Source organism: Mycteria americana, unplaced genomic scaffold (genome assembly GCF_035582795.1).
Source record: "Mycteria americana isolate JAX WOST 10 ecotype Jacksonville Zoo and Gardens unplaced genomic scaffold, USCA_MyAme_1.0 Scaffold_44, whole genome shotgun sequence".
Lineage (NCBI taxonomy): Eukaryota > Metazoa > Chordata > Aves > Ciconiiformes > Ciconiidae > Mycteria > Mycteria americana.
In genome coordinates, this window is record NW_027445631.1 from 816066 (window position 1) to 841607 (window position 25542).

Consider the following 25542-nt stretch of genomic DNA (forward strand, 5'->3'; position numbering starts at 1 on the left):
GGGCAACCGATTGGCTGACAAAACTGCTAGAGAGGCAGTGGAGCAAAGCATCCTTGCCCTGGTACCAGTAAAACAGGTAAAACTTCCAACCCCGAAACCAAATTTTGGTAAATTGGATAGATTATTGGCAGAACAGTTGGGAGCAGTAGAAAATGAGGTCGGTAACGTACACCCGACAAGTCATAGTTACCCCACAAATAATGATAAAAATAGCTGAGGAAAAACAGAGAGAAACACATGGGGGAATTGAAGCGATGATTGTGGATTTACAGAAATCAAGATTGCTGTGTGCACATCCCAAATGTTACAGCTGCTTTGAATGAACAAATAGATGACATGAAGAGGGTGGCACAGCAGACTCAAGGTTTAAGAAACAAAATGCAAACAAATTGGTTAGGCCAAAGTTTGGGACATTTTGGATTTCCTCTTAAAGGATGGATAACCGAGTTGTTACAGACACTAATCATTTTGATTATAGTTGTTTTGATGATTTGTTTGGTTTATCAATGTTTAAAGAAAATGTTGACACAGACATTGTCTAGGAATTCTGTAGCAATTTTAAAATCAGTGATGAAGCATTGTACACCAATGCCGGGAGAGAAGCCACCTGCTTATGTTGAGATATGAAATATTAAGAGTGGAAGTATTGAAAAGATGATTATTTCAAAACTTCCAAAGGGGGGAAATGTAACCAGATGTAACCAAAGTGATTAGTTTGTTCTTTTGTAACTAAGCAACATAGAGATAGGAGCAGGATAGACAATACTTTAATGTTGTGTTTATACATCTATGGCTATGGATATGTTGCTATGCTCCCAGTACAGCCCCAGCCCATCCTGACAATGAGTCGAGGGGTAGTTACAATAATTGGTTTGTGTTAAGGGTGCCAAATCATTGTTAGGGACCAGGCACCATGAAGAAGGGAAGCAAGTTACATAAGCAAGGTGATATTGCGCATGGCCAGAAGGAGGGGTCGACTAAAGGACACACCTGTACGACCACCAAGGACCACCAGAGACCCCCACGGAAGCCCCTCGGAGCTCAAGGACGCATGTGTAATGACCATGCAAATACGATAATTAGTTCTGGGAAATAGAATGAATGTGCGTGATCATTCCGGGAAATTTGATGCATATGTATGTAATTGGACAATATAAGCTTTGGTTGATGCAACCTGCGGTATGCACGCTAGGTGGAACGATCCCCCGTGCATCCGGCGCCGTAATAAAGAATGCCTGCTTCTTAATGCTACATTGGTGTTAAGGAGTTTGATTCCCGATTTCGGTGACAATACTGTACTGTATAAATATTGCACTAGCAGTAACATGTCTCAGTCCTTTGCATAGCAACAGAACACCAGGGTGGACTGTGCTTCTTAGAGGGTTATGTAAGCATCAATTTATGTCATGGGTTGTCTGGAGTGGGGTTTTGCTGATTTGCAAAGCTCTTTGAATATATTCAAACTTTTGGAATTTTTGTCCCCAAAATTGGGGTTCATTTACCCGGTGTGCAAAATGCCAATATACACACAGAGCAGAGGTATTTTATTGCATATTTGCGCAGATATGGGTGCCTGTCCCAAGACAGCACACACAGCTTTCAAATGAACAGTTATTTATACACAAAGCATTAACATATTCAACTTCCTAATACATATGCAGTAGTAAACCTTCATGGTTTACTAACTGGGCTAGTAATACATCAGTTAGACTTCTGCTTTCGACAGCCACATCCTGCTTATCAGACAAAGGGACATTGTCTAAGTTCCTATGGAGATAGGGTAGGGCTCTACAGTGGATTTCTATAGCAGCATCAATCTTTATGTGAATTGTATACCTACATTTGATTATTACAACAGTAGTATCTGCCGTATTGTATGTTGATTAGAAATAACAAATAATGCCTATAGCTAAGAACTGAAAAATAAATCTAGATGAAGTTTAGATAAACTTTAGAGAAACAGTCCATAAACTAACAGTCTTGAATTAGGGATTGATTTTTCAGCTATTTTTTTCCTCCCCCACAATGAAGTCCTTTTGTTAACACATTGTACTACTTTTGGCTGGGATAGAGTTTCTTCATAGTAGCTGTTATGGTGCTATGTTTTGTATTTCTGACCAAAACAGGGTTGATAACAATGGACGTTTTGGCTATTGCTGAACAGTGATTACACAGCATCAAGGCCTTCTCTGTTTCTCACACTTCCCTGCCAGCGAGTACTGGCTGGGGGGTGCACAAGAAGTTGGGAGGGTATACAGCTTGGACAGCTGACCCAAACTGACCAAAGGGATATTCCATACCATATGACATCGTGGTCAGCAATAAAAGCTGGGGGAAGAAGGAGGAAGGAGGGGGATGTTTGAGGTTATGGCACTTGTCTTCCCAAGTAACTGTTATGCGTGCTGAGGCTCTGCTTTCCTGGAGATGGCTGAACACCTGCCTGCCGATGGGAAGTAGCGAATGAATTTCTTGCTTTGCTTTGCTCGCGTGCGCGGCTTTTGCTTTCCCTATTAAACTGTCTTTATCTCAACCCACGAGTGTTCTCACTTTTACTCTTCCGATTCTCTCCCCCATCCCACTGGTGGGGGAGTGAGCGAGCAGCTGTGTGGTGCTTAGCTGCCTACCGGGATGAAGGAGCCTCCACAAAGGTGACCTGGTAAACATACTGACAAAGAAGGATATCTCCTTAGCCAGAGTCAGGAGATATCCCTGATGATAAGCTCAGATGAAACCTCCTTGATGGGGAGCAGTTGGCAGGACAAAGAAACCCCGATGGGTGCAGGACAAAGAAACTGTGATAACCAACTGATCTTCCAGGAAAACAGGAGTCAGCAACAACTATGTAACTGATGTCCAATGCCCACTTACCTATCTATCTACACCAACATGGAATAAAAGGTAACTCGCTACTTACCCTGAAATGAGCTTCTCTGCAAGAGCTTCCCTGCACGAGATCTCCCGGACAGACCAGACCATTGCAGGGATGCCTGGCTGACTCTGGACTCCATGACGTGGCATCTTTGAAGTAAGACTTTTCTGTTGTCGATTAGCCCCACTCCTGGGAGCGGTTTGGTGAGTGTCGTACCAGTAATACCTCACAATATTTTTATAGGTGCACACACAGGTAAAGGTTCATAAGTATATACTTGCTTCACTAGTTGGAATTCTGTAATAACTTGTAATATACATATATTTGCTTTACTCTTGTAATATATATACACTTGTTTTCCTAGTGGTAATTTTGTAGTGACTTGTAGTGTGTGTGTGTGTGTGTGTGTGTGTGTATATAATTTTACTAGTAGTAGTATTGCAGTAATTTGTAATAAAGAAATTCTCAGAAACCCAGACTTCCATCTCCTCATGTACTGCGGACGCCTGAGAATCCCACGGTCATGATCTTTACACACCCACGGGTCCTGTAACCCTCATAGGTTGTGACTGTGACCACTACAAATTGGTGGCAGTGGTGGGATTCTGTAAATACACAGGTCATGGACACTTGAGAAAAGACTGTAGGATAACAGTGAAAACGGCAAGAGAGTAAGGGATGGAAAACACCTAGGTGGGACAGGAGATGGGTCGCTAAAATTCTCTTGAGTGGGAGACCCTGCGAACACAATTTCAGAATTGGCAGAAAATTTCCATATGTAAAGCAAAGGAAGTCAAGGGAGCCTTTGCTGGGCTTTTCACAGAGGCCTTCGTGGCTGCAGGTACTTTGCTAAAAGCCACTGAGCAGCAAGCTCAGGATGCTGAACAACGAGCTAAGGATGCAAATGCATGAGCAGCTGCATTTGAATCTCACAGTCATGTTAAGATCCAACAACTTCAATGATTAGAAACTAACCTCAGACCCCTGGCTTTGCGAAAGCTACAGCAAGAGCGTACCCACCCAGTGTCAGAAAGTGAGATTTTTTTCAAAAGATATATGCACTAGGAGTTGGTGATTAGGAGGATGATTCTGATTTTGATTATGATAACGAACCTTTTGCCCTCACCTTTGCCTCACCATTACCTGAGCCTAATCCAGATGAGGTAATGGGAGCCACTCTGGCAACCCCCTTGTACCCTATTATTAAAACTGCCAGGGTACAACTCTGGTTCCTGCCTGGGGGGCATATAGTGTATAGTGCAAACCAGTTAAGGCAGATGTCCTTACAGTATGGTGTCCTAGTTTTGGCTGGGATAGAGTTAATTTTCTTCCTAGTAGCTGGTATAGTGCTGTGTTTTGGATTTAGGATGAGAATAATGTTGAGAACACGCTGATGTTTTGGCTGTTGCTAAGCGGTGTTTACACTGGTCAAGGACTTTTCAGCTTCCCCTGCTCTGCCAGGTGCCCAAGAAGCTGGGAGGGGGCACAGCCAAGACAGCTGATCCAAACTGGCCCAAGGGCTATTCCATACCATATGGCGTCATGCTCAGTATAGAAATTGGGGGAGTTGGCTGGGGGGCTGCGATCCCTGCTCGGGGACTGGCTGGGCGTCGGTCGGTGGGTGGCAAGGGGTTGTATCACAGTTTTTTTTCCCCTGGTTTTTGTTCCTCTCTCACTCTCTTGTTGTTTTCCTTCTCATTACAATTTATTATTATTTTTTTTCCAATTATCAAACTCTTTTTATCTCAACCCACAAGTTTTCTTACTTTTGCTCTTCTGATTCTCTCCCCCATCCCACCAGGGGGGGAGGGTGAGCGAGCGGCTGTGTGGTGCTTAGTTGCCGACTGGGGCTAAACCACAACAAGAACATAAACTCTTAGAGATCCACAGTCCTGCAAACAAGGAGAGGCAAAGAACAGAATATTGTTGCTTCCCAAAGCTGTGGATGCTTTTAGCTCGAATCTTTTCCTATGCACAAAGGAATGTATAAACAGTCCACAACAATTAAAGAGATCATCAGGAAGTTTGCAATTTTAGTTCATTTCACTTAACTAGTGTCAAACACTTTTGACATTGCTGTTTCAACTCATACACCTTTGAGAGACATAAAAACCCCCAAATCCTACATGTAAATTGTTTAGTAGCTTCATCTTCGTGGCCTGCTTGAATAAATACAAAGTCATACAAAACAAAGCAAGAGAAACACTGTTAGGAATCTTTAGTTAAAAAAAAAGACTAAGTAAACACTTGTTTACTATTTAAAAGCTATTATTGTTATGAGTATCCTCCAAGATAATTTTGATTGAAAGAATTTAGAGTAGAAGGCTTTTCCCTGTTTATTTTGTATTTTCGATAACAGCTTACCTCTAGTCAGCTTCACAATTTCGTCTGTCACAACTAACCAGGGAAAGAAAACACTTTTTCAGAAACAGAGAAATGTGACTCTAAATTTACTGAAGGTCAAACAGTACAGAAATCATTTTAACTTTAAAAACATCCCACTCAAAGCAAAACATTGACTTCAAGTACAGATTGTAAGGGTATGTGGAAGGAGAGTGTCTGCTTCTTTAAGGGTATCTGGTCAAGGACCTTTCTCAGTGCAAAAAGGGATATTAAGAAAAGGAGGAAGCCATAAACAAGAACATGCAGGGACACAGACCTGACCTACAAATGATAAGGGAGGCAGTGATGAGAACCAAACCTGGTCAGTCACACTAATTGATGAGGGCATGTGAGAGTGTGAATATGTTTATTCCAGCAAGGTTATCTGGTCGGGGACCTGTCAACTGGGAAACCAAAGGAAAAGGGGGAAGCCAGAAACCAAAATATACCAAGACACAGACCTGACAGAGGAAACATGGAGACAATGACAAGAAACAAACCTCACCAGTCACACCAGTTGATGGGCTATCAAGAAACCACAGGTGCCACTTCCAAGAAGATGCAACTAAGACGACTGTAAACCAGGGGGAGATCCCGGACTGGGAGGGGTGCGGGAATTGATAGAGCTGTACAAACGCATGAGGGGATGTGCAGGGGAAGGGAGAGCAGGGAGGAACAAAGAGAGGGGTAGACAGAAAAGAGTATAAAAGGTGCCGGTCACATGTAAAACAGGGGCTGGTCAGTACACTTGTCTGGCTGAGCCCTGTGCCTGATCACTGCAGTCTGTCCTATCTTCTTATACCTTCTCATTAAATCCTTTCCTAACTATCTCTGTGCGTAATCTCACTATCTGGTGTGTACGTGTGCTGCATGGACTAAGTGCCAGCTACTGGTGAGACCTGTATGTATGTGAGTGGATTTGGTGCCAGCTACTGGAGTCAGACCAGGAGTGTGGGTGCCCCAGCCTGTGGTGTCAGCTACTGGAGCAAGTGGGGTCTCTCAGCGTCAGCTACTGGAGTGAGTGGGGGTCTTTAAATTCCAGCCACTGGGGTGGGAATGGTGTGTGTTCCCAAAACCAGATACTGAGGGGACTGGCGTGAGTGAGGCAAATGAGGGGCTCAGCACTAGAGGCTGGAGCAGGACCATGGGTCATAGCCTGTGTGCCTGGTGCTGGCTGCTGGGGGGGAGGCAAGTGTCTGTATCTTCTCCAAACTTGGTGCATGTGTATTCACTAGCAAACTTCAAGCTGGACTAGCAGGTGAGTAGGGGACCCATGAAGTGGGTAAGGGGGCCCGGGATCTGGGCAGGGGTGCCAGGCAGACAGAGGGGCTGTACCGGTACTCAAGGGATCTGCAAATGTGCGTGTGCTTGTGAACCTAGAGAGTGGGGTGTGTGTGTATGCCTTCACTAGTGACCTTCTATCTCTACCAGCCAAAGAGGAGGAAGGGGACTTGGCTGGCTGGCTGTTTTATGTGAGTCCTATATGTAGGTGCTGTTGAAGGCAGCACCTTGTCTATGGGAATCTGTGTGACTGGCTGTGTCAGTGTTCTCTGTGTGTGTGTGTGTGTGTGTGTGTGTGTGTGTGTCTGGGATACATGCACAGCTTTGTTACTGGATGAACCTGCAAACAGGAAAGCAGCAGCTGCGTCCCTCAGCCAGGGCAGAGGTCCTGGGTCCCCAGGCATTGGGATGGGCTCCAACAGCCGGGCAGGAGAGGTCCCAGGACAGAGCGTCTGGAGGAAGCAGCTGCACACTCTCTACATCACTTAACACAGATAATTAATTAAAACGATATAATGGACACAAATGTGTTATTTACTCACACATTATTTCAGATCCCTTCTCATTGAATATAATTAGAATTTAAGCATTACTATCTGATATATCTATCCTGTATAGTAAATACTGAGTGACATGTTGCCAGATACAACAAGCTTACAGGACTGTTCAGTAGTAATGATCTATTTTTAAAAAAATGTATGCCTTTATTTGGGCTCCAAAATTTATGCCTTTTTTTACCACACCACCTCCCCTCCTCCCAAAAAGGGGTTCCTATTTTATTTGATGTATTTATCATTGTACTGGGTCTGGCTGGGATGGAGTTAACTTTCTTCAGAGCAGCCCATTTGGTGCTGTGTTTTGCATTTGTGACCAAAACAGTGTTGATAACACAGCAATGTTTTAGCTATTGCTGAACAGCAATTGCACAGCATCAATGCCTTCTCTGTTTCTACCCCCAGGGAGTAGGCTGGGGGTGGGCAAGAGGCTGGAAGGGGACACAGCTGGGACAGCTGACCCCAACTAACCAAAGGGATATTCCATACCACATAACGTCATGCTCAGCAATAAAACTGGGGGTTAGTCTTTCCAAGGTAGTCATTGCTTGGAGACTGGCTTGGCATCTGTCTGCTGGTGGGAGGTGGTGAGTGATTGCCTTTGCATCACTTTTCACAGTGCCCTAGAAAAGATTATGATAATTCCTAAACTTTGCACAGGAATTGGAAGGAACAGAAGTTTAGGAAAAAGTTCTTCATGGCTTAAGGCTCTTCTAAACATTCAGATAATGTTAGCAGCGGAAAAGTCACATCTCAGTATAGAACTGGGAAACCTGACACAGTCAGCATGAGATTGCTGTATTTGATGTCTGGCTGACACTTTGCAACCTATTTGAGCCTCCACTTGTAGCACTGAAAGCTCCTCCTCTGGACTACAAATGTTCTAAAGTTGGAGAAGTCATGGAATTACAGAGGCCAAAGCTGTGGTCTTCCTGGTCACGTAACCCAATGTACCTATCAGTTATGTGACCTCAGGCTGTCCTTGGCCATTGAACCCCCAGAATGCAGAATCTCAGAACTGGCCCTGCAAGTAGGAGAACATAAGGAATCAGTACAGATTCAAGCATATTTAGTATTTGGTGTTGTCAACTCCCACGTCTCTTTCATAGCTTGAAGCTTAATTCAGTGTTTGCCTTAAAGTCTCAGCCCTTAGGATACTGTAGTTACAACAGAATCTAAGTTTTCTTTTTAAAAAAGAAGTATTTTTAGCTTCAGTGTTGCAGTTGGAGTATGACAGTATAACTTGAACGTCCATTGAAATTTCAAAACCCAAGAGGTAAATCAGAAGGGCCACACTTGGTTTAGTTTGTCATGAGGGAGAGGGGTAGTCTCAGGCCTTTTTGTGGGCAAACATATATTTTTAATATACCAGATTGGGTTGAGCTTGAGCTCACTCACTCTTGTTGAAAAGACTCAAACATCATCTCTTATAAAACTTTACTGAATGCATTCTATTTGGAACACTACACACCCCTCTATAGGAAACTTTAAAAAAATATATTTAATTTCTAATATAGTTTTTATTTCGCAATGCAGTATTGTCTTTCTATCATTCTGCTTGTATTCTCTCACAAACAGTATAGCCATACTATTTAAAGGGTAGCAGATAGCTAACAGGATACAGACCCTTTTATCTCTAAGTCAAAATCAACCAGTGCTCCAGCAGTTAAAAAATATGATGGATTTGTGTTTATAAAGGGAGTTAAAAACAAAATGGAGAGGAACTTCCTGATGCCACTATGGGGAAGTATACAGAAGACAAGCAGTTTTCTCAGTCTAATTAATACTATGAGAACCAGTGTACGTTTTGTAACAATTACTGTCTTGGTTCATATTCTCAGCAGAAAGATCAAACTCAGGAAGGTTAAACAAATCTTTTCAGGTCAGAGTTCTACCAATTCTGGTCCTTAATTCATTTACAAGGACAGTCAATACAGTTGATGCACAATTTCAAAAAAGCATGTGAAGTAACACAGAAGGCAAAAAACCCCACCCTGAACTGCAAGAACATATTTGAATCATAATTACAAATTCATCTAAAGAGAGTAATATAATTTGCATATTTTCCTGCTGGCATAAATAGATATGTACTGCGGACGCCTGAGACTCATGTACTCATGTACTGCGGACGCCTGAGAATCCCACGGTCATGATCTTTACACACCCACGGGTCCTGTAACCCTCATAGGTTGTGACTGTGACCACTACAAATTGGTGGCAGTGGTGGGATTCTGTAAATACACAGGTCTTATTTTGTTATATTTTGTTTACTCAGGTATCTTTCAACTCAAGTCCTGATGTTTTTGCCTCGCAGTTAGTTTTGGACAACACTTTATCATAGTTTTCTAAGTTTCTACAGTATCAGCCATCAGCCTTCCGCCCCTTATAAAACTGTGAAGGTTGATAAACAAATTCTGCCTGACAAAAGTGCAGGAGCCAGGATTTTTTTAACCCCAGTTAAAAAAAAAAAAAAAAGAAAAAAAGAAAAATTTTGGATCATATTTCATCCAGTAAAATACATGTTCCGTTATGCTTTGAGAAGTTTTAACCTTTTTTTAAATCACATTTTGGTGTCAAAGTATTGTTTTGACACATATTTGAAATGTTCCAGTATAAAAATTTTGATTAAACATTTAGGTTCTTGCAAATTTTTAAAAGCCAAAACTCTTTGTTGAATTAATCATAAATTCACAAAATCTTTAGGTCAACAGAAAAAATTATTTTCAAATATTTATACAAAATAATTAATCCATTCTAATAACTGACGTAATCATATTCTTCTACATATTTCACTTGCAACCACACAACATAACATGAAAATAACCCATACATGTCATACATTAAACAACAGATTTCTAAGGGTAATTGTAAACAGACAACCAAAACCAAGTAGATGTGCTTTTACTGCAATTAGTTATTGACCTACTATATAATATTTTATGAACGATCCAGGGAAAAAACATAAAACTGTTACTGGTGAACTTGACAGATGATAGCAGGACTGGTAGAACAATAAATAAGAGAAAACAAGACATATCGCAGAATGGTTGAGGTCGGAAGGGACCTCCGGAGGTCATCTTGTCCAACTCCCCTGCTCAAGCAGGGCCACCTAGAGCCGGTTGCCCAGGACCACGTCCAGACAGCTTTTGAATATCTCCAAGGAGGGAGACTCCACAGTCTCCATGGGCAACCTGTGCCAGTGCTTGGTCACCCTCAGTCAAAAAGTGTTTCCTGATGTTCAGGCAAAACCTCCTGTGTTTCAGTTTGCGTCCATTGCCTCTGGTCCTGTCACTGGTCACCACTGAAAAGAGCCTGGCTCCATCATCTTTGGACCCTCCCTTCAGGTATTTATACACCTTGACGATCCCCCCTGAGCCATGTCTTCTCCAGGCTGAACAGTCCCAACTCTCTCAGCCTTTCCTCATAGGAGAGATGCTCCAGTCCCTTAATCATCTTAGTGGCTCTTCGTTGGACTCTCTCCAGTACCTCCATGTCTCTCTTGCACGGGGCAGTCCAAAACTGGACGCAGTACTCCAGGTGTAGCCTCACCAGTGCTGAGTAGAAGGGAAGCATCCCCTCCCTCGACCTGCTGGCAACACTCCTCCTGATGCAGCCCAGGATACCATTAGCCACCTTTGCTACAAAGGCACACTGCTGGCTCATGTTCAACCTGGTGTCCACCAGGAGCCCCACGTCCATTTCTGCCAAGCTGCTTTCCAGCTGGGCTGCCCCCAGCGTATATTGGTGCCTGGGGTTGTTCCTCCCCAGGTGCAGGACTTGGCACTTCCCCTTGTTGAACTTCATGAGGTTCCCACAGCCCATTTCTCCAGCCTGTCGAGGTCCCTCTGGATGGCAGCACGACCCTCTGGCCTATCAGCCACTGCTCCCACTTTTGTGTCATCTGAAAACTTGCTGAGGGTGCACTCCATCATCCAGATCATTAGCAAAGACATTGAACAGGACTGGACCTAGTATTGATGTCTGAGGTACACTGCTAGTTACTGGCCTCCAACTAGACTTCGTGCCACTGATCACCACCCTCTGGGCCCAGCCATTCAGCCAGTTTTCAATCCACCTCACTGTCTCCACAGCCCGTACTTCATCAGCTTCTCTATGAGGATCTTATGGGAGAGTGTCAAAAGCCTTCCTGAAGTCTAGTAGACAATATCCACTGCTCTCCCCTCATCTTTTCACCACAGAAGGTTATCAGGTTAGTCAAGCATGACTTCCCCTTGGTGAAGCCATGCTGACTACTCCTGATGACTCTTGTGGTTTAGCCCCAGTCGGCAATTAAGTACCACACAGCCGCTCGCTCACACACACACACACACACACACCCCCCCCACGGTGGGATGGGGGAGAGAATCAGAAGAGCAAAAGTAAGAAAACTCGTGGGTTGAGATAAGAACAGTTTAATAATTGGAACAACAACATTGTAATGAGAAGGAAAACAACAAGAGAGAGAGAGAGAGGAACAAAACCCGGGGGGGGGGGGGAACAAAACCCACCAGTGATACAACCGCTCACCACCCGCCGACCGACGCCCAGCCAGTCCCCGAGCAGCGATTGCTACCCCCTGGCCAACTGCCCCCAGTTTCTATACTGAGCATGACGCCATATGGTATGGAATAGCCCTTTGGCCAGTTTGGATCAACTGTCCTGGCTGTGCCCCCTCCCAGTTTCTTGTGCACCTGGCAGAGCAGGGGAAGCTGAAAAGTCCTTGACCAGTATAAACACCACTTAGCAACAGCCAAAGCATCAGCGTGTTCCACCGGCTCCTGATTGACTACAATAGCACATTAAAAAAAAACAAACAAACACACACCACCAAAAGACACCACCACAACAACAAAACCCCACATCATAAGCCTTACATACCAAGTAGAAGAGTTTTTCCAATTACAAATTTTATTTATATTCTTGGCACATCAATTTATGATCTTGGTCTCTCCTTCTTGCCCTTGTATAAGGCCAACAGAGAAACATTGGCTACTTTGACAACCTTGAAGCGAACTCCAGGAATGTCACCAACAGCATGACCCTTCCGACCAAAACCAGCAACCAGAACTTCATCATTTTCCTAGAATCAAAGACAAGTGCAAATACAGAGCTATAATCATTAAACCTGTACACAATTCTAAACTAATTTACATTAAATTTGAGCCACATCACAGACTTTCTAAGGAAAGGGTGGAAAGACAGTAAATACTCAAGTCTATTGATAGATAATACATGAATTATGGATTATCCCCTTCAGTATTTTGGAGAAGGGAAACATAAGCCAAGGTGTCATTTAGCTTGCAGGAGTACTGCTGAGGACCAGCTTACCTTAGCAAGTGAAAAGTACAAAACCACCTCTGGCATTTCTCATCTGCTTCTGCAGATATAGCATTAAGATATACAGGGTTCAGAATGCCATGAACCCTTGTCTAGCCATCACCTGATTCTGTCAATTATGTGTTTCTTTACTTTCATACACAGCTTCCTATAGGTTGTTTCTTGAAAATTATTCACCTCAATGAAGTTCAGGCAACCATCATTGGGAACAAAAGCTGTTATTTTTTTGCCATTCTTGATCAGCTGGACTCTGACACATTTCCTGATGGCAGAGTTAGGCTGCTTAGCTTCTACTCCACTAAAACAGAAGTGCATGAAAATATATTAGCAAAAATCTGTTTGATAAATTAGCAGATATTCATTACAATACCATGAATCACTATGTTATTTTGTACTAACCATAAGTCACATGCGTATTTCAAAAGCAGAAACTATTAGTGATCTACTTAGAGCTATGCAATATCCAAAGACTTAATTAGTTCCTAAACAGAGTAAAAATCGAAAGCAAGCCTTCCAGAGACAAATACTAACTCAGTAATTAAAAATTTGGAAAAGAAAAATAAACACCTTGGAGTCCTGAGAGTATCCTAACAAAACTTGTAAGTTACTAACAAAACGCCAGAACACAAGTAGATGGAATCTTTGATACTTGCTGACTGCATCAAACAAAGCACACGCACTGAAAACCACCCACCCCAAACTAAACTTAAATGTTAAGTAAAATTCTTCCTCTTCTAAAAGTTATACACAATTTCAAAACCAACACTTGAGTATATGAGAACAAATACCTTGCAGCACTGTCACCTAAAAAACCCAACTGTTTTCAATCTAGTACATAGAAGCTACAAAATAATAAAAATTTGTCATACTTCAGGTAGAAAAACTCTAACATATTTAGAAAAAACAACTTAGAGATGTTTCTTCTTTAAAGTCACATATGGGATCTTTCAAAGGTCCCAAATTACCAGGAATTTTCCTGGTGACTCCAAGGACTACAACCCAGAATATCCTACCCTGCACATTAGGTGACTGCGAGTCAGACACAAGCACCGGGTGCTTGTGCCACGACTTAGCTCACTGCTGAGAGCATGCTCTCGCATACCCCTAACCCGGCACAAGCACAAGTTGTCCCCATCCCACGGCAAACTACCCCCAGCGCCCACGAGGCCGTAAAGGCACACTCCGGGGAGCTTTACTCACACTTTTTCCAGAACAATTCCCTTGGCGTGAGAAGCGCCGCCGAAGGGGTTGGCCTTCAGCGCAGTGCCCAAGTGGGCCTTCTTATACTGTTTGTCGTGCCACTTCTGATCGCGGCGGTGGCTGCGGAGTTTCCGAGCGGTACGGAGCCCACGGCACTTCCCTAGAAAACACCGGCAGAGAGAGCTGGAGGTCACCGAGCAGCTCCTGCCGTCACCGCCCCTTGCGGGCCTCGGGAGGCAACCCAGCGGCGGCCAACGGCCACGGGGCACGCGAGACCGCAGACCTCCTCGCCTCTGTGTGTGAGTGTGTGTGTGTGGGGGGGGGGCACAACAGGGACTGACAGTATCACTACCAACAGGCAGCAAGGGGGAGTAGGGAAGAAAGGCTAACGGAGGCGCTGCTAACACCGAAGCCTAAGGACGTCGCGAGGGCCCAGAGCCAGTGAAGGAGGCTCACGGGACAGTGAGGAGGAGCGCTCTGGGCCGCCTCTCCGCGCGCGCACGCACACACCACTTCCCCCCCCCCAGTCCCCCCAAGATCGCCGCTACGACTCTCGCGCTCTCCTCCTCCTCCCCCCCCCCCCCCAAGGTCGCCGCTACGACTCTCGCGCTCTCCTCCTCCTCCCCCCCCCCCCCCCCCAAGGTCGCCGCTACGACTCTCGCGCTCTCCTCCTCCTCCCCCCCCTCCAAGGTCGCCGCTACGACTCTCGCGCTCTCCTCCTCCTCCCTCCCCCCCCCCCAGTCCCCCTAAGGTCGTCGCTACGACTCTCGCGCTCGCTCGCTCGCTCACTCACTCACTCACTCTCGCGCTCTCCTCCTCCTCCTCCCCCCCCCCCCCAAGGTCGTCGCTACGTCTCCGTCTCTACCTCTCCCCCATCCCCTCCAAGGTCGCCGCTACAACACTCACCCATCCTGCCACCACGCCTGCCAAGCCGAAAAAAGAGAGGCCCAGCGTGCGCCGCGCCGGTTAGCTGCGGCCGCAAGGACCCGCGTTGGGGTGACCATGTCGCGCCTGACTGGAAACTCCCATCCGGGACCAGCACCGGTCACCACCACTCGCATGAGGCTCCTCCGAGGAAGGGGCTGTTACGGACCCGCCCAGGGGGCGTCCCCGTGCAGCTGCAGAACCAAATCACCCCATAACCCTGCACACCGAGGCGGGAAGAGGGGATAAGTAGCTCTACTGTCACTTCTAATTTTAGCAGCACACCCCGCAGTCCTTGGCTGGGCACACAGCCTGTGCTGTTGTGTAACGGCAGCCATTACCCAGCGGCGCGGGGGCCGTCGTTCCTCAATGGTGTGAGGTGAGCGCCCACAGCAGCAGAGAATTTCTTTCCCTCTTGCAGTTTAAAAGCAGGTGATGACATCTCGATACCAGTAGTGACTTGTCTTTATTTTTTTTCTTTCTTTAATCTAGTTTCTTTGGGAATTACAGACCTCGTTAGGGAGGGAAGCTGGTGAAAGCACTGAATATAAAATGTCATCTTCCTTACTGAGGTGAGAGAGTAGAATGAAGTACTCAAGCTTCTCTGTAGAAGCAGTGCAAGAATTGAACTTCTCTTTCCTACCTCTTGTCAAGCACATCTGAAGTCATCATCGTTGTCCCCCACATTAGGGAACTAGATCCTGACTTTATGAAACTCTTGTTTGTTCTTTCGTGAAACTGGTAACACGGCAGGGGGTGAGGTGTTTGTTTTAGTGTAAAAGCCTCCTGCTTATTAGCATTAGCCCAGGAATTAGGAACCTGGGTTTAGTTTTCCTGTTCAACGTGGATTGCTCCTTTATCCAGTGACACAGAGATACAAAAATTGTAACTTGTAAAAGGAACCAGAAGTCTAGATTACCGTAACCAAATGCTACTCATGCTCCCCTTGTATTTTCTGTAGCATGATGGATGCTTGCAATATTTTCCATAGTTAAGAGAAATGGAGAACAACTCCCACACACTATCAGTCTAGCAATTGGAACAGTTTTAGGCATGGAAGTCTTAAAAATGAAGGGGTTTTGACCCTATTAACCTGAGGAAAGAGGTGCATGTGTAATACTGTTCATTGGTTTGGAGGGCATGGTGACATCACTATGATTTTTAATGGAATGGCCTCAACTGGAGCCTGAAAGGCCCCTTATTTCTGCCCTCTTAGAGCTCATTAAATTAAGTATGGAGGGAAACCCCTAAATTAGAATAACAGAATCATAGAATGGTTTGGGTTGGAAGGGACCTTCAAAGATCATCTAGTCCAACCCCCCTGCCATGGGCAGGGACATCTTTCCCTACATCAGGTTGCTCAAAGCCCGGTCCAACCTGACATTGAACACTTCCAATGATGGGTGTCGTGGTTTAACCCCAGTCGGCAACTAAGCACCACGCAGCCGCTCGCTCACCCTCCCCCATCCCACTGGGAGGGGGGAGAGAATCGGAAAAGCACAAGTAAGAAAACTCGTGGGCTGAGATAAGAACAGTTTCATAATGGAAATAAAATAATAACGATAATAATAACGATAATAACGATAATAATAATAATAATAATAATAATAATAATAATAATAATGTAAAGAAAACGAAAATAACAAGAGAGAGAGAGAGAGAGAGAGAGAGGAACAAAACCCAGGGAAAAAAAAAACAAAAACCAAACAAAAAACAAGTGATGCAACCGCTCACCACCCGCCAACCGATGCCCAGCCAGTCCCCGAGCAGCGATCACTGTCCCCCTGGCCAACTCCCCCCAGTTTCTGTACTGAGCATGACGCCATATGGTATGGAATAGCCCTTTGGCCAGTTTGGATCGACTGTCTTGGCTGTGCCCCCTCCCAGCTTCTTGTGCACCTGGCAGAGCAGGGGAAGCTGAAAAGTCCTTGACCAGTGTAAGCATTACTTAGCAACAACTAAAACATCAGCGTGTTCTCAACATTATTCTCATACTAAAATCCAAACCACAGCACTATACCAGCTACTAGGAAGAAAATTAACTCTGTCCCAGCCAAAACCAGGACAATGGGGCATCCACAACTTCTCTGGGCAACCTGTTCCAGTGTCTCACCACCCTTATCGTAAAAAATTTCTTCCTAATGTCCAATCTAAATCTACCCTCTTTCAGTTTAAACCGTTGCCCCTTGTACTGTCAGTACAGGCCCTGGTAAAAAGTCTCTCTCCATCTTTCCTATAAGCCCCGTTTATATATTGAAAGGCCGCAATAAGGTCTCCCCGGAGCCTTCTCTTCTCCAGGAGGTTCTACATCTTCATCAGATTTATGCAGCAGACATGTGCCAAGCTGTTCGCAACACGAGAAAAAGCAGAAAACTCAGGAATGGTATATTTAGAATGAACTAGGAAGATACCCAAGGAGTTTAGACGGTAACTGAGTGCGCTGGTTTTGGCTGGGATAGAGTTAATTTTCTTCACAGTAGCTGGTATGGGGCTGTGTTTTGGATTTGTGCTGAAAACAGTGTTGATATAACACAGGGGTGTTTTGGTTACTGCTGAGCAGTGCTTACACAGAGTCAAGGCCTTTTCTGCTTCTCGCACCACCCCGCCAGCGAGTAGGCTGGGGGTGCACAAGAAGTTGGGAGGGGACGCAGCCGGGACAGCTGACCCCAACTGACCAAAGGGCTATTCCACACCATATGGCGTCACGCTCAGCAATATAAAGCTGGGGGAAGGAGAAGGAAGGGGGGGACATTCGGAGCGATGGCATTTTGTCTTCCCAAGTAACCATTACGCGTGATGGAGCCCTGCTTTCCTGGAGATGGCTGAACACCTGCCTGCCCAGGGGAAGGAGTGAATGAATTCCTTGCTTTGCTTTGCTTGCGTGCGTGGCTTTTGCTTTCCCTATGAAACTGTCTTTATCTCAACCCACGAGTGTTCTCACTTTTACCCTTCTGATTCTCTCCCCCATCCTGCTTGGGGGAAGTGAGCGAGCAGCTGTGTGGTGCTTAGTTGCTGGCTGGGGTTAAACCACGACACTAAGCAAGGATTTCTTACTGCGATGTTGGACTTAAATACCTACGTTTCCCCTAAATCTTTTAGTGGGTCTAGACCAGGGTAAAATTCTGCCACAGAAACAACGATTTATTAATTTTGAAAGCTACTTTTCGTCAATACTGCCAAACTCTAGCATTCTGCAGATGCCAACTGAACAGGCACAGCTGCCTCATCAAGGAATCCATTCCCTAAAAGAAAAAACATTCATTTCCCTTTTTGGGATTACTGTGAAGGGGCAGTAATTAGATCCAAATGTATATTTATTAAAGCAACCTATGTTTACAGATTAAATAGAAAACACATATTTTGTGTGTTTTCAAAAAGGAAAAGAAAACACATTGTGTTTTTTCAAAAGCGGCAGGGCTGCTTTTCTTTTTTACATTCAGTCTGGATAGAATAATCAAGTCTGTACATTTAAAAACAAAAAAAACCCAATTGCCTGTACCAGCCACTGGAGTAGGGCTGCGGCCTCAGGGGCTCTTATGTCCAGGTGCCAGCAACTAGGGAGACTGGGATCCAGGGGAAGCTACTGGGCAGACTGAGTGTCTGAGACCAGTTGCTGGAGGGATCCACCTTGTACATATGTTAAAGAAATTTCTTTGCCCTAGGTTTCCCGCAGCAGAGTCTCAGATGTCTGATCCCAGGAAAAAAAAATAAATAATTTAATTGAGTGGTACAGCAATAGGAGCAGCTCGAGCTGGGTGCCTCTGGAGAGGGACCCAGAACAAAGAAATCCCTGGGTATTTATACCCTTACAATCTATGCACCTGTTCTTCACGCGCTCTTCACGCGCCTTGCACGCGCCTCTTGGTCCAATGGCAATTTCTGGTTTGGAGTCTTCTTGTTCCTTATTGGATTCTTTCTCTGACTCCAGACGGGCCATTAGCTGTTCTTATCTGGACGGGTTGCAACTTCTGCTGACAATCGTGGCCTTCTTATTTTCCAGTTTGCACTGGTCTCAGGGCCTTCCTTCACATAACTAAGCAACAGTTCAAGATAAGTTCAACTTTTCTAGGTGAAAGTTCGCAGCTTGCGGCCTAAGGCTTCAGCAACTTTAGCTACTCATGCTAAGCAAAACTATTCAGACAAAAGAATACAGTTAAAAGAATTCAGTTAACTAAACTTAATTTGCAACACATGTGTGTATATATATTCTCAGTAGTGGACTTCCATCCTGCTCAGACAGAGAGGGGAGCAGGATGAGGTTGTTGGTGCTGTCCGTGTTCATGTGAATGGTCTGAGTGTCTGTCTGTGATCTGTGTGGCTGGCCATGTATATGCGTATATACATATATACGTATATATGTAGTGTGTTCTGTGTGCATGTGCCTGCTGGGAATACATCTCCAGCCTCACTACTGGTTGGACATGGGGACATGGAGTGGCAGCAGCCTCGCCTCTCTCGGGCTGTTGGATCCAGCGTGATATATTTTCTTCTAACACTTAGCTGAGCTGTGTGTCTTTACTGGTGTAATTATTCTAAATTTAGCATCATACATTTCTGGTACTTCACAGAAAATTTAGAGATTGTTTTTAACCAGTACTTGTTTATCACTACCCTCCCTCATCTCATTTTTCAAGCTGGGATTCTCACATAAGTATCCAGATTCCTCCTTAAATTGGATAGAAGCAGTACTATTGAAGTCAAGCTGTTGAGAGATTAGTGAATACTCTATCATTCAAAGAGAAATTATTAAGACGGTAAGTCCTTTTTGATAGTTAAAATACTAAAGACCCTATCTTAATCTTGCATCTGGAATGCAATAGACAGGAGCTCTTGGTCAGTGAAGTAGGGCTGACTTCTGTCATCACATCAGCAGGTACCTGCCATTAGCTGCCAAGCAAGAAAGGAATGTTTGTGTGTGGGGGGGTGTACGTATATACATAGCTACGTGTATATATTTATATACATAGCTGTTTGCAGGAGCAGACTGTGACTATCTCCTGTGCGAATATTTAAGTGGAGAAGGGTGTAGTATGGGTACAAATGTCAGCTAAGCACTGGTCCAGGCTTCCTTTCAAGAGTAAGCTGTCCACACTGAAGGCCCGTACAAAGAGCTCATTTCAGCCAGAGCCCCAGAGTTCCTTCCAAATTCGATCATAGGTCCATAGCTCTGTTCATGAATGTGGCCAGACTGGACATGAGCAGGCTGGAGTGCTAAAATGGCACTTGATCTACCAGCAAATATCCAGTCCAGTGTAGACACTTTGAACTCAGGCTGCAGTTAGTGAGCAATGTGGGGAAAAAGCATGTAGGTCATAGGATTTGGCATGCTCCAGTCTACCCTTCACATTGCTGCAGAGGCAAAGCGAATCCTTCCTCAAGGACTGGCTCATGGACTATGGAGAACAGAGGAAAGGAGGATCTAACTTCTTTCTGGTGGAATTAATCATTGGCTACATGGGAAAACAGAGAGACCTAGGGGAGTGAACTAGGAGATCCTAAAATTTGCTTAGCTATTTATAACATTGTGACTGACCAACACACCCCCACAATGGAAGAAGGCTCAGAGGAGAAGGGAAAAAATAATGAGCTCAGGGAAGAATGTAAAGGATGACTGCCAAGTATTGTAAAGAAAGCTGAATTTATCTCAGCACAAAGGGGACTGGAGGCTAACCTTTGTTTTAGATATACAGCTGTACCAGTGAGTCATCAGGTTCCCTGAGATAATTAGTAGGGAGTAATGTCTTCCTGAGCCAGACAGACCAGAATGGGGGGAAGCGCATAAGTGGCTCTGTTGTCTCACAAATGGAGTTCGTTACCCGGTGTGCAACACCCAATACGCACGCAGAGACGACATATCAGTTTATTTCACGTTTTGCGCAAGACCGGGTGCTAGGTGGTAGCTCCACAAAGCTAGCGCACTGCTCGTTCATACAGGTGCAGTATTTATACAGTCTAGTTATACATATGCATAAGTAATTACGCAAAGCAGTTTTCTATTGGTCTACATTTTCTTGTCTTACTCTTAAAGCTACAGTACTACTTTAATATTCTACGCATGCCCAGAGGTGAGGGGTCTCTGCTTGGGCCAGGGTCTCCAGCTCAAGGGGTGTGACTTTTAGTATTATAATGAGGATAGTTCACGTGAGGGTGCTTCTTATCACACTTCTGCTAGTAGCTTCAGATTGTTCCCAAAACATCTTACTTGGCTTACATACTTCTCCAGGATGCGTTTCACTCCCAAGCACAATAATTTTTGATTAGACGTTCCACATCCCGGTCTGAATCCCCATTATCAACTTTACGTAAGTCCCGGCCTTCCGCCAGCTCTAGTATACTTCTGACATCTAAAAATTTAGATCAGACCGACCTTCCGCATATACCTGTATAACACTGAATCTGATTGACTACAGCTCAGCCCAACATAAAGTATAAAAACTGGACAACTAACAAAACAAACCTTGAAGAGAGCAACGGGATTGAGCTGGCTTCAACCCACATATTCCTTCCTGGTGACTGGGGACGCCCAGTGTCATGACAGTGAGCATATAGAGACTGGTAATGAGAATCACTTGTATTATGATTCAACTGCATATTGCAATTGCTATATTATGCTTGTGTTGTAATTTCAGTATATTGCTGTATCACTCTTCTAAATCAAAATCCCATGTATCACCAAATATCTTCAAATAAGTAAATTTGACATTAAACATTAAACCCTCCTCGCGTGGAATATCTAAAAGAACCTGGTCAGAGAGTATTGGACTCTGACAAATATGCTAACTTTTTCACAGGTAGAAAGGGAGAAAATTTGAGGTAGGAAAGGGAAAGCCCAATTAGAAGCGTAGCAGCATTTTGCAGTCTAGTATAGATTGGGCCCCCAGCATAAGAAGGACATGGACCTGCTTGAGCGGGTCCAGAGGAGAGCCACGAAAATGATCAGAGGGCTGGAACACCTCTCCTATGAAGAAAGGCTGAGAGAGTTGGGGTTGTTTAGCCCAGAGAAGAAAAGGCTCTGGGGAGATCTTATAGCGACCTTCCAGCTCTTAAAGGGGGCCTACAGGAAAGATTGGGAGGGACTCTATCAGGGAGTGTAGTGATAGGACGAGGGGTAATGGTTTTAAACTGAAAGAGGGTAGATTTACAGAATCACAGAATCACAGAACTGTATAGGTTGGAAAAGACCTTTAAGATCATCGAGTCCAACCGTAAACCTGACACTACCAAGACCACCACTACACCATGTCCCTAAGCACCTCATCCAAACGTCCTTTAAATACCTCCAGGGATGGCGACTCAACCACTTCCCGGGGCAGCCTGTTCCAATGCTTGACAACCCTTTCAGTGAAGTAAAATTTCCTAATATCCAGTCTAAACCTCCCCTGGCGCAACTTGAGGCCATTTCCTCTTGTCCTATCACTTGTTACCTGGGAGAAGAGACCGACCCCCACCGCTCTACAACCTCCTTTCAGGTAGTTGTAGAGAGCAATAAGGTCTCCCTTCAGCCTCCTTTTCTCCAGGCTAAACAACCCCAGCTCCCTCAGCCGCTCCTCATAAGACTTCTGCTCTAGACCCTTCACCAGCTTCGTTGCCCTTCTCTGGACACGCTCCAGCACCTCAGTGTCCCTCTTGTAGTGGGGGGCCCAAAAGTGAACACAGTATTCGAGGTGCGGCCTCACCAGTGCCGAGTACAGGGGCACGATCACTTCCCTACTCCTGCTGGCCACACTATTCCTGATACAAGCCAGGATGCCATTGGCTTTCTTGGCTACCTGGGCACACTGCTGGCTCATATTCAGGTGGCTGTCAACCAACACCCCCAGGTCCTTCTCTGCCAGGCAGCTTTCCAGCCACTCTTCCCCAAGCCTGTAGCGTTGCATGGGGTTGCTGTGGCCCAAGCGCAGGACCTTGCACTTGGCCTTGTTGAACCTCATACAATTGACCTCGGCCCATCGATCCAGCCTGTCCAGGTCCCTCTGCAGAGCCTTCCTCCCCTCAAGCAGATCAACACTCCCGCACAACTTGGTGTTGTCTGCAAACTTACTGAGGGTGCACTCGATCCCCTCATCCAGATCATTGATAAAGATATTAAACAGCACTGGCCCCAACACAGAGCCCTGGGGAACACCGCTTGTGACCGGCCGCCAACAGGAGTAAACTCCATTCACCACCACTCTTTGGGCCCGGCCATCCAGCCAGTTCTTTACCCAGCGAAGAGCACACCCGTCCAAGCCGTGAGCAGCCCGTTTCTCCAGGAGAATGCTGTGGGAAACCGTGTCAAAGGCTTTACTGAAGTCTAGATAGACAACATCCACAGCCTTTCCCTCATCCACTAGGCGGGTCACCTTGTCGTAGAAGGAGATCAGGTTGGTCAAGCAGGACCTGCCTTTCCTGAACCCATGCTGGCTGGGCTTGATCCCTTGGTTATCCTCTACATGCCATGTGATGGCACTCAGGATGATCTGCTCCATCAGCTTCCCCGGCACCGAGGTCAGGCTGACAGGCCTGTAGTTCCCCGGGTCCTCCTTCCGGCCCTTCTTGAAGATGGGCGTCACATTTGCTAACCTCCAGTCAGCAGGGACCTCCCCAGTTAGCCAGGACTGCTGGTAAATGATGGAAAGGGGCTTGGTGAGCACATCTGCCAATTCCTTCAGTACTCTCGGGTGGATCCCATCAGGCCCCATAGACTTGTGAGTGTCTAAGTGGTGCAGCGGGTCACTCACCATTTCCCCCTGGATTATGGGGGCTCCATTCTGGTCCCCGTCCCTATCTTCCAACTCCGGGGGCTGGGTACCCAGAGAACAATTGGCCCTGCTATTAAAGAGTGAGGCAAAGAAGGCATTAAGTACCTCAGCCTTTTCCTCATCCTTGGTCACTGTGTTCCCTCCCCCGTCTACTAGGGGCTGGAGATTCTCCTGAGCTCTCCTTTTGCTGCTAATGTATTTGAAGAAGTGTTTTTTGTTGTCTTTTACGGCAGCAGCCAGATTGAGCTCTAGCTCAGCTTTGGCCCTTCTAATTTTCTCCCTGCACAGCCTCGCTACACCTTTGTAGTCCTCCTGAGTTGCCTGCCCCTTCTTCCAGAGGTCATAGACTCTCCTCTTTTTCCTGAGTTCGAGCCAGAGCTCTCTAGTCAGCCAGGCCGGTCTTCTTCCCCGCCGGCTCGTCTTTCGGCACCTGGGGACAGCCCGCTCTTGTGCCTTTAGGACTTCCTCCTTAAAGAATGTCCAGCCTTCCTGCACTCCTTTGCCCATTAGGGCTGCCTCCCAGGGGACTCTCTCGACCAGTCTCCTAAACAGGCCGAAGTCCGCCCTCCGGAAGTCTAAGGTGGCAGTTCTGCTGACCCCCCTCCACACTTCTCCACGTATCAAAAACTCTATCGTTTCATGATCACTCTGCCCAAGACGGCCTCCAACCATCACATGGCTCACAAGTCCTTCTCTGTTGGTGAACAAGAGGTCCAGCGGGGCCCCTTCCCTAGTTGGCTCCCTCACCAGCTGCGTCAGGAGGTTATCTGCCACACGCTCCAGGAACCTCCTAGACTGTTTCCTCTCTGCTGTATTGTATTTCCAGCAGACATCCGGCAGGTTGAAGTCCCCCATGAGAACAAGGGCTAGCGATCGTGAGGCTTCTCCCAGCTGCTTATAGAATAGTTTGTCTGCCTCCTCATCCTGGTTGGGTGGTCTGTAACAGACTCCCACCACAATATCTGCCTTGTTGGCCTTCCCCCTGATTCTTACCCATAGACACTCCACCCTATCGTCACCATCATCGAGCTCTAAACTATCCAGACTCTCCCTGACGTATAGGGCTACCCCACCACCTCTCCTGCCTCGCCTATCCCTCCTGAAGAGTTTATAGCCATCCATCGCCGCACTCCAGTTGTGCGAGTCACCCCACCACGTTTCCGTGATGGCAACCATATCATAGTTTTCCTGGTGTACAATGGCTTCCAACTCCTCCTGCTTGTTACCCATGCTGCGTGCATTGGTGTAGAGGCACTTCAGCTGGGCTGTCATCCGTGTCTCCTTCATAGAAGAACACCCCTTGCGTGCTTTGAGGCGTTTCACTGGCATTTCCCTCTTGGCTCCTATTGCCTCAGTATCCCCTAGCTCAACTCTGTTCGACTTCGGCTGTGCCCCAGTGTACCCCGCACATCTCAGAGACACAGGCCGAGTGTCCTCGCTGGCACCCGCTCCCTCTAACCGTGGCACGTCGTCCCTCAGCTTCCCTCGGGCAAGCCTGATATTATCCCCCTCCCCCTTCGAGATTAGATTTAGATTAGATATTAGGAAGAAATTCTTTACTGTGAGGGTGGTGAGACACTGGAACAGGTTGCCCAGAGAAGTTGTGGATGCCCCCTCCCTGGAAGTGTTCAAGGCCAGGTTGGATGGGGCTTTGAGCAATCTGATCTAGTGAAAGATGTCCCTGCCCATGGCAGGGAAGTTGGAACTAGATGATCTTTAAGGTCTCTTCCAACCTAAACCATTCTATGATTCTATGATTTTATAAAGTGTTAATTCAGAGAAGGAAAGTAAGGCAAAGAATTCTGGGGAAAAGGGTGTGGGAACGGGAGGACAGGCAAAAATATGAGTAGTTCAGGAACAGAAAGAAATAAAAGGACTGGGGACTGAGAAAGATCACTTGAAAACTGCTAGGAATATAGGAAGCAACCTGAGCAGGAATGATGTAAAATAGCAAAGGCCAGCCTTATGATTTCAGACGTTCCATTCAAGCATGTGACTTGAATGTCTGGAGAGGAAGATCTAGAGAGGAATCAGTTAATGATGTGCCTTGCCCTCTTCTTTACCATCACAGAGGAAGACACAGCTGATGTATATTTTGATTAGGTCGACTAGGACAGAGGGTCTATAGAAGAGATACCCGTGCCATGTATCCCTGTGAGAATGACCCTGATGTCTCAGTCTGACAATCCAAAAACCGAGGTGCTATACTTCAGTGACGTTATGGGTTGACCCCAGCCAGCAGCCAAACACCCAC

At 45.8% G+C, this 25542-nt stretch overlaps 1 protein-coding gene and 1 long non-coding RNA gene across 2 annotated transcripts; one reads left to right on the plus strand and one right to left on the minus strand.

Annotated features, from left to right (window-relative positions):
- Positions 1–11971: 11971 nt before the first annotated feature.
- On the minus strand, positions 11972–14688 carry LOC142403830 (small ribosomal subunit protein uS12). Its single transcript, XM_075490131.1, has 4 exons — positions 14530–14688; positions 13624–13783; positions 12601–12721; positions 11972–12166 (listed from the first exon to the last, which is right to left on the minus strand). Exons 1-4 carry the CDS (start codon positions 14531–14533, stop codon positions 12020–12022), a joined length of 432 nt encoding a protein of 143 aa, XP_075346246.1. The 5' UTR covers positions 14534–14688; the 3' UTR covers positions 11972–12019.
- Positions 14684–21593, plus strand: LOC142403831 (uncharacterized). The gene is made up of 4 exons (XR_012773699.1): positions 14684–14926; positions 15040–15119; positions 19182–19301; positions 20771–21593. It is a non-coding gene; the product is annotated as an uncharacterized LOC142403831 (long non-coding RNA).
- The last annotated feature ends 3949 nt before the right edge of the window (positions 21594–25542 follow it).